Below are 8,799 nucleotides of genomic sequence, written 5' to 3'. Positions count from 1 at the left end.
AAAAGTTCCACAGCACTCACTATACCACNTACCACAGAACCATCACCCAGCTGAACGTAATATGAACCCTGATAGTTACCATCAAAATGATAAGCATATGGAACATGTGAGTGAGCATTTATGGGTGGATCTAGATAATTCCATCCTCCATTCGTCGGGTTAGCAAATCCACCAGAGAAATCATCATACGAGTCCCGATAAAAGACTTGAATTTGCACAGGAATACTGATGACGCACGTACGAGTCACCGGAAACACGCTGCTCACTCTCCAACCTTTGAACTTCATACTGATTTCGTGAACTATGGATGGTTCGAAAACGATTTTGATACCATTCTTCCATATGTTGTAGTTTTCTGTTCGATTTGTCCATAAAAGCTTGAATTTGTTGCTCCAACTGATTCGAACCTCCGCCGGCCTCTGCCATTAACACTGATGAATAACCGAGAATCGTTGGCTCTGATACCAAATGTAGCGATTCCCGAACGGAAAAAGCCATGAAAATGAACTAAGAAAGCAAGGAAAAGAAAACAGAGAAAAACAAGATAAGATTTGATTTTTCATTCAACATGCTCCTGAAGGTGCCTTACATCAGTATTTAAAGAAAAGGAAAAAATGTATAAAAAGCTAACTTCATGGGTAAAAGTAAAAGCTACTATAATCCTTAGGACTAAAGTGTAACTCCGGAAAACTCTGCAAATATTCAGGAGGCTTCATTTGCAACAACCAGTAAAATGAGAATATCAAGTAAACACAGTTGACCCCTACGCAAAAGAATTCGGATCTTACTCTGCCATCATCTCGTTATAGATTTAGACAGAGAACAGTCTATAAGTAAAAGAAAACACTCCCCCAAACCCCAAAAAAGGGGGACTGTCGAAATGACAGACTGCAATTTGAGATACTACAGCATTGAAATTGATGGTATTAATGTTGCCGTTTAGATTACAGAATGTCTTCTACCGAATAAGAAAAGAGAGGAAAATCAATGCTAATTGTGTATGGGGCAAAATTGCTACAAGGCCAAACACACTTTTTAATAAGCTCTTCTGCAGCAGAAACTAGTTGAAGATTGCGAGCAAGGATGCATCAATTATTGTTCCTCCAAAGATACTTATTTATAGCTCATCTCAATGTCCTTGTCCATCTGCAAACAAGAAAGGATGTAAGGGTCACATTAAGGGACTAATAATAATAGAATTCCAGTGAACTTACAGATTTGGCTAGCTCTTTAGCCTTCTCGTCATCAAAACCAAGTGTAGCCATTATTTTATGCCCAGCTGACTCCTTTTCTGACCAAATACCAAGAGCCAGATGTGCTACGGTTATCTCCCCACTTTCACCTGAAAAGATGATCACAAGATCATACTTCATCACAGAATACATGCAAAGAAGAGTCTGAATGTCAGATGATGCTTGCCATATATCTCCAGATAGATGAGCCTGGCTGAAGATTTTTATTATCTCAATGTTGGCATCATTAGCTTTTTTGTGTGTTTCACCATGCATTTCCATTACTATGTAATTATTCTAAAGTTATGGTGTTTCATCCTCTTAACTAAGAAGTTTTATCAATAACATAATAAGGCGTCACAGCACTGGATAAAGATATTGTTTCAGTTTATGTGTTAGATGATTATGATGCTGCAAGGAAACAGGTGAACAAGTTTGTCTCACGGGCTTAGGTAGCATAGCTACTGAGTCAGTAACTTAGACTCTACATGACTCGGGAACTTGACGCAACAAATCTGAAAGATATTGAAAATGACAGTCAGAAAATCTTTTTCTTTTTTTGATAATGAGAAATCCTCGAGGACCAGTGGCACACGTTATAGTCAGAAAATCTAAAGATGACGAGACCGTTAATGATGTGGTTGTTTTTCTGGTAATAGATGTGGTTCTATTACTTCAAGATGGGGAAAATCAAAATAAACACTCTGGATGTCCTAATTTAAATGACGTTTCTCCGATTTTGTAATATCTAGAATGATTTACTACCTTCCACTGATAAATTTTAAAAACGCTTCAATATTTCAAGATGCAAACTTTTTAACCGTTACTTTTAATTTATTTTTCTACTATTACTTACATAAGACAGAAGCCAAATTAACACCTTAAACTTCATGTTCAGTCAATGGTGGTGTCACATGAAATGAAACTGAGGCAATAGTATAAACTTCAAAGTACTGTTTGAGATGGTCTTACCCCATTAGTAAAGTATGTCTTCCAAAATCAGGTTGAGAAGAACAGAAGAACATTAGAAAATGGAGCAGCTTAAAGAGAATATACTAAGGAGGAGCCTCAAGCGGCCAAAATATATCTCCATATGACCTTGAGCTAAGCACAACAAATTTCTAGAAATGTAAGGATGTGATATAGAAGGTGCCTATTTGTATAAATGAGACACAGTTTAAAGAAATAAGGACAGGATATAGACATTGTGCGCAAGCATAGCAGATGCTATTTGTAAGTAGATCAATTCCTAAAATAACTAAACTCTATCAAAGTTTTCCTTTTTTTTTTTTGGATGAAGAACTTTATTAAAGTTATGGCATAAAGTAAACCAAATCATACATGTACACCTTAAAAGTTCTTAATGCGGACAAGTTAGACCTAAAATCACATGGAGAAGAGTTATTTTAATTAGACATTCTCTCGGGACCAAGCAGACCTAATGAAGAATAGAGCACAATGGAAGCAAAAAATCCTTAGAAGTTAGAAGTGATACCAACTACTTGAGATTAAAGCTTAATTGTTGTTTTACGCTTACATCAGATCTAATGTTTGTCATTAGAGATTTTATATTAGTGTAGGGATAATTACAAAACTTAGAAGTTCTCTAGTTTTAGATAACCCCTAATTTGCCTATTATGACAAGTTAATTAGTGGGCAGCACAGTGCACAAAGCATCACGCATTCACACAGGGCCCGGGGAAGGGCCGCACCCTGACGGGTGTGATGTACATAGCCTACCCTAATGCAAGCATTAGTGGCTGCTTCCATGGCTCGACCCCTGACTATAGGTCATATGGAGACAACTTACCGTTGCTCCAAGGCTCCCCTTTGATAAGTTAATTAGTATTAGAATGAAATAGATTTGAATACAGATGAATGGCCTACGTATAGACCTCCCCACCCCACAGCAGAAAAAAAAAAAACTACGTACGCTTCTTTCTTCCCTTGATTTGGTAGTGAAACAATCAAAGAAAATACAGTGCATAATAGGATTATAACTTATAGGAGCCACCGAAGCAATCAGTTCTATTTTGTGGTACCACTTCCACAGTTTTACTGCCACTTCAGCTCATGCGTGATCACCAAAGCAAGTAAGCCACAACCACTACAAATCTATTACAAGGACTTTATTTGAGACATAACCAACCCGTAAAAGATTGTACTCGAGTCAATATCTTCATGTCATATCACATGCCTACAATGGCACTTACATGCCTCAATTAGGTCCATAAAGGGATTCAACTGACCAATATCCAGCCAACTAATAGGTGTAATTCAAGGAGCTTACAAATTTAGCTAGTCCAGATAAATTTATAACAAAATCCAAAAAATTATCTGACTATTTGCAGTTTCAAGTTTACATCAACAAAAAGACTCATTAGGCATTTAGCCTTAAGTTTGTGTAGACGGAAAATGACACCCTTAAAATATCTGAAGTTTCTTTCTATCCAAATGCTTCAAAAAATGCATGCTGACACCGTATCCCTTTTGTAGCCTACCCTGCCATCCAGAGATGAGAGAAACCAGCTAACATATGCTCCTTTAATGGATTAGGGTATTACCCACTCATCCCAAAAAGGTTAAAAACATCTGCTAAATCCTAATGTCTCTGGCAGCTTAACAGGAGACGAAAATGGTTGATGTTTTCTGATTCTTGTAGACACATGTAACAGCTGTTTCATTAGTATTATTCCACTTTTTGCAAGATTATCACGTCTAGGCAAGCTTCCTGGAACTTTCTTGGAATTTTGGCTTTCTGCATAAGTTCCCAGCCATTTAGGAACATTTACGATGAAATTTGGATACCTATTTTTCTCTTTCTCTTTTCTAATTTCACATGTGTCTTGGGGGTATTAAGGACGCTTCCTACTTTTCCAATGCCCATTATACCCTTTGTGAAAGTGAGTCGGGTTTTGTAAGATTCAAATTTGGATCTCATTCTCTCACATAAAATTAATTATGAACATAGAAGAAATAAAATATTGCGATGGAAAATTTTACTTTTCCATGCACGCCTAATGCGTTGAAACCCTACGGCCTACACCTATTAGTTGTAGCTCCTCCATTATTCCTTTCTTTCACTTGCCCAGTACTCTAAACGGAATACCAATATATGCCATGCCATATACACCTTCCAATTGCTATAGTTCCTTCTATACCCTAAACGGAATACTTAAATCTCCTCCCTTCTTTTAATTTAACTAATAGAAGGTGGATATTGGTTAGGGTTTGCATGCACAATAATTAAAGTAATGAGAGAATGAAATTCAAAATTTGGAACCCCTACTTTTTTCACGAACGGGGCATGATGGACATTGAAAAGTAGGAAGTGTCCATAATACCCCAAAGACACGTGTGAAGAGAAGAGAAAGATTTAAAAGATGGGTTGTTGGTACTCAAGACCAGAGAGAGAAGTTTTGGTTTTAAGATGAAAAACTTGTAATTTCAAATTTAGGTTAAATACATGCAGAAACAAGTAGAGAAATGAACCTATTGTTCACCACTGGAGCAGATGTAAAGCACGTGCAAATTTTGCCTTCACTCTCTCTCTTTCTCATCTCTTCGTTTCTTGATAAGATGATTGCAAGAAGGAAGTACATGAAACAGTTAGTGAAAGCAAGACAAATTGTCTCTGCTTTTTACTTTATGTACTTATATTCCCTTCAGGTTACCAGCTCCGACAGGAGAAACCAATCTCAAACCCACACAATCACCGCTTTCCACCTCTTCTGTTGTCACCGCCACCACGACTCACAACCCCATTGCTGCTGCTGCCACCACCATCAATGAGTCTCACATCCTGGACCACCTCCCCCACCACATCACCTGCCCTTCCACCGCCTCCTCCACAAAAAGAAAGAAGAAAATGACATGGAAAACACATGGCAACACGCGTGCATTACACTGCCAACTTAAATCTCGTTTTGGCCACTCAGGGTGGCAAAAATTCCACTTAGAAAATGTTCAGGCGGTTATAGGTCCCTCGCAATTCTACTTTGAAGATGTTCAGGGGATAATAGGTCCCTTGCAAAGATTGAGTGCATAACTGGAAATCCGGTTATAGTTTAGGGGGATTTTACGTATTATCCCTATTCTACCTTATGCATACACATCTGTGTACTGGGTAAACGGTATAGTATCCAGAGCCAATGTCACTGTTAAAACCACTCAAGTAAGTCTGATATATCTTAAGCTTTATATGTGCATAGTATACTAGCAGGGGTTGTTCTGGACAAATCATAAATGACAGTGTGTGTGTGTGTGTATTTTTTCATAAAAAACAATGATTTTACCTGATTTCAATTTCTCATCGACTGCCCAGTCAAGAGCCCTTTGAGCTGGTTCAGTAAGGGGAGGATGTTCTGGACTGAAAAAATACATATCGGATTTTCCAAGCAACTTCACGGTTTCTTCCCTCGCCTTGAGAAGGGTTACACCATTTGCTCTCAGAAACTTGGCAGCCAAACTGGTTCCTAGCAAAACAGATCTCTCTTTATTCAAACTCAAAAAGAAATTATCTTCCTGATCTAATAACAAAGTACAGTTCATATTCATATACACAAACATGCATGCCCCACACTAGGTGTCAAAATGTAGCTTTTACAGCAGCATCCACTGAGTTCGATGCTAACCTTCGACCAAGATTCCCATTAAAAGAGCTTCAGTGCCAGTATTTGGGTACTTGAGCTTCCTTGCTTCTAATTCAGCCATAGCAAATGCCTTTATTGCTCTTGCCGACCATCTACAACAATTATTCAAAAGCTTCTCTTATATCACAAAACCAAATGGATAGAAAAGATTTATAACGCCGACCCCCTCTGATTTGCGATTGAAGCATAGTTGATTGATTGACTGATTTCTACTACACTATATAACACTGCTTAATTCGTATTTCGTACAATTAGAAATCAGATTAAGCAGACATACTTGGGCTGTATCTCAGAAGGAGCTCTCTCTGGTTTTCTGCAATGGAAAAACCAACCGTCGCAAACAAAAATGTGTTAATTTACAAGTAAATGAAAACGCAAACACAGAGCAACATGAAAGCTTACGCAGTTGGGAGGCTGAAGGAGACCGTTGCTACGGTCGAACGACGCCGTTTGAGAGTAAAAACGTTCAAATTCTGAGGTCGAATAGAGAGCATTCCGCCAGTAAAAGAAGTAGCTAGAATCTTACAATACTTCTGGGTTAAAGTATTATTATCACTTTGTCTATTGTAAGAAGTCGAAGTTGAAGACGGGATTGAAAGTAATGAAAAACTGTGAGTCGCCATTGACTACAAGAAAGCCCTAATTTGGGTAAAAAGAAGAAAAATTATTTGAATCTTCTTTATTCTCTCGTCTCCTTCCGTTCAGAATTTATACTCTCGAGCTGTTACAAATGTGCTGACTGCTGATAAACAATGTACGTAGCGTACAAGCTTCAACTGAGGTGGATAGAACTGCAAAAGATAATACACTTGAAGAGAACGGAGGGAACAATGATAGTTGGGCCGAGCTCAGACTCATACTCAATCATAAACATAGGGCCTGAATGTAGCTGGGCAAGTTTGCTTTTACAAAGCGATCAATATTCATTATTTACTTTTTCTAACCATATACGTTAAGTTATACATTGATTATACACAATTATATATATATAATACACAAAAAATATGCATATATTATACCTTCATCGGCTATTTTTAATTTAAGTGATTGGGTGGACGGTTATTTGGGTTAATTTTTCTTTTACAAAAGGGACGCCTAATATTGGAAATTTTAGAAATTTACCTAACTACATTATAGGGAGAGGAAAGCCCGTGACTTAGACCAAGTCAAGTGCATCAAGGACGAGGATGGCAAAGTGTTGATGGACGAGACACTCATTAGGAGAAGGTGGTAGACATACTTCCATAAACTATTGAATGAGGAGGGGATAGACACATTGTGCTGGGTGAGTTGAAGAACTCCGAGATTCGGCGGGATTTTGGGTACTGTAGGCGGATTACGGTAGAGGAGGTGGAAGGGGCGATGCGTAAGATGTGCAGGGGCAGAGCAACGGGGCCAGACAAAATTCCGGTGGAATTCTGGAAGAGCGCGGGGCGAGCAGGTTTGGAGTGGCTCACTAGGTTGTTTAATGTTGTTTTTAAGACAAAGAAGATGCCCGAAGAATGGAGGTGGAGTATGATGGTTCCGCTTTACAAGAACAAGGGTGATATCCAAAATTGCAATAATTATAGAGGTATCAAGTTATTGAGTCACACTATGAAGGTTTGGGAGAGGGGTGGAGGCTAGGGTGAGGAGGTGCCTGTCTATTTCCGAGAATCAGTTTGGATTCATGCCGAGGCGTTCGACTACGGAAGCGATTCATCTGGTAAGGAGATTAGTGGAGCAGTACAGGGAGAGGAAGAAGGATTTGCATATGTTGTTTATTGACCTTGAGAAGGCATAAGATAAAGTTCCTAGGGAGGTCCTGTGGAGGTGTTTGGAGGTTAGCGGCGTCCCGGTAGCGTACACTAGGGTGATTAAGGATATGTACGATGATGCTAAGACTCGGGTGAGGACGGTGGGTGGTGACTCGGAGCATTTCCCTGTGGTGATGGGGTTGCACCAGGGATCGGATCTTAGCCCATTTTTGTTTGCCTTGGCGATGGATGTACTGTCGCGTCACATCCAAGAGGAGGTGCCTTGGTGCATGCTATTTGCCGATGATATAGTGTTGATTGACGAGACGCGTAGCGGAGTTAACGCGAGGTTGGAGGTTTGGAGATAGACCTTGGAGTCTAAAGGTTTCAAACTAAGTAGAACCAAGACAGAATACTTGGAGTGCAAATTCAGTGAGACCCATGATGCAGACGTAGAGGTTAAGCTTGATGGTCAAGTTATCCCCAAGAGAGCGAGTTTTAAGTATCTCAGGTCTATTATCCAGGGTAACGGGGAGATTGACGAAGATGTCACACATCGCATCGGAGCGGGATGGATGAAGTGGAGGCTCGCTTTCGGTGTCCTATGTGATAGGAATGTGCCGTTAAGACTTAAGGGTAAGTTTTATCGAGTGGTGGTTCGGCCCGCTATGCTGTATGGGGCTGAGTTTTGGCCAGTCAAGAACTCCCACGTGCAGAAGATGAGAGTAGCAGAGATGAGGATGTTGAGATGGATGTGTGGGTGTACCAGGCGAGATAGGATTAAGAATGAAGCTATCCGGGACAGAGTGGGAGTAGCCTCCGTGGAGGACAAGATGCGGGAGTCGCGGCTGAGATGGTTCGGACATGTTAGGAGAAGAAGCATTGATGCCCCTGTCAGGAGATGTGAGAGGTTGGCCATGGAGAGTTTGAGAAGGGGTCGAGGTAGGCCTAAGAAGTACTAGGGAGAAGTGATTAGGCAGGACATGGCGCCGCTTCAGCTCATTGAGGACATGACCCTTGATAGGAGAGTGTGGAGGTCGAGTATTAAGGTAGAAGGTTAGTAGGTAGTTTATAGTGTTTACCGATAGGATTAGTAGCGTGCATGTCCCTTCATATTCTTAGATTTTTATTACGATATGTGATTTTGTTCGCCTCAGGTATTGTATTCCCTGTTGCTAT

The 8,799-nt window shown here is 39.9% G+C and overlaps 1 protein-coding gene across 1 annotated transcript; it reads right to left on the bottom strand.

Moving 5' to 3' along the window:
• On the bottom strand, positions 658 to 6,743 carry LOC109233210 (ATP-dependent Clp protease ATP-binding subunit CLPT1, chloroplastic-like). The gene is made up of 6 exons (XM_019398998.1): positions 6,287 to 6,743; positions 6,162 to 6,197; positions 5,867 to 5,976; positions 5,528 to 5,707; positions 1,215 to 1,342; positions 658 to 1,146 (listed from the first exon to the last, which is right to left on the bottom strand). The coding sequence occupies exons 1-6, from the start codon at positions 6,505 to 6,507 to the stop codon at positions 1,114 to 1,116; spliced, it is 708 nt and encodes a 235-aa protein (XP_019254543.1). The 5' UTR covers positions 6,508 to 6,743; the 3' UTR covers positions 658 to 1,113.

The sequence above is a fragment of the Nicotiana attenuata genome, chromosome 10 (genome assembly GCF_001879085.1).
Source record: "Nicotiana attenuata strain UT chromosome 10, NIATTr2, whole genome shotgun sequence".
Classification (NCBI taxonomy): domain Eukaryota; kingdom Viridiplantae; phylum Streptophyta; class Magnoliopsida; order Solanales; family Solanaceae; genus Nicotiana; species Nicotiana attenuata.
This window is presented reverse-complemented; position numbering and strand designations above follow the sequence as displayed.

What these genes read in the sequence shown, in the direction of transcription:
- LOC109233210 (XM_019398998.1), bottom strand. Translation starts at nt 6,507, where the DNA reads ATGGCGACTCACAGTTTTTCATTACTTTCAATCCCGTCTTCAACTTCG. An exon ending in AATGGGAATCTTGGTCGAAG is followed by an intron (nt 5,708 to 5,866) that starts GTTAGCATCGAA and finishes CTGTTTTGCTAG; the next exon opens with GAACCAGTTTGGCTGCCAAG. An exon ending in CGATGAGAAATTGAAATCAG is followed by an intron (nt 1,343 to 5,527) that starts GTAAAATCATTG and finishes TCATCTTTTCAG; the next exon opens with GTGAAAGTGGGGAGATAACC.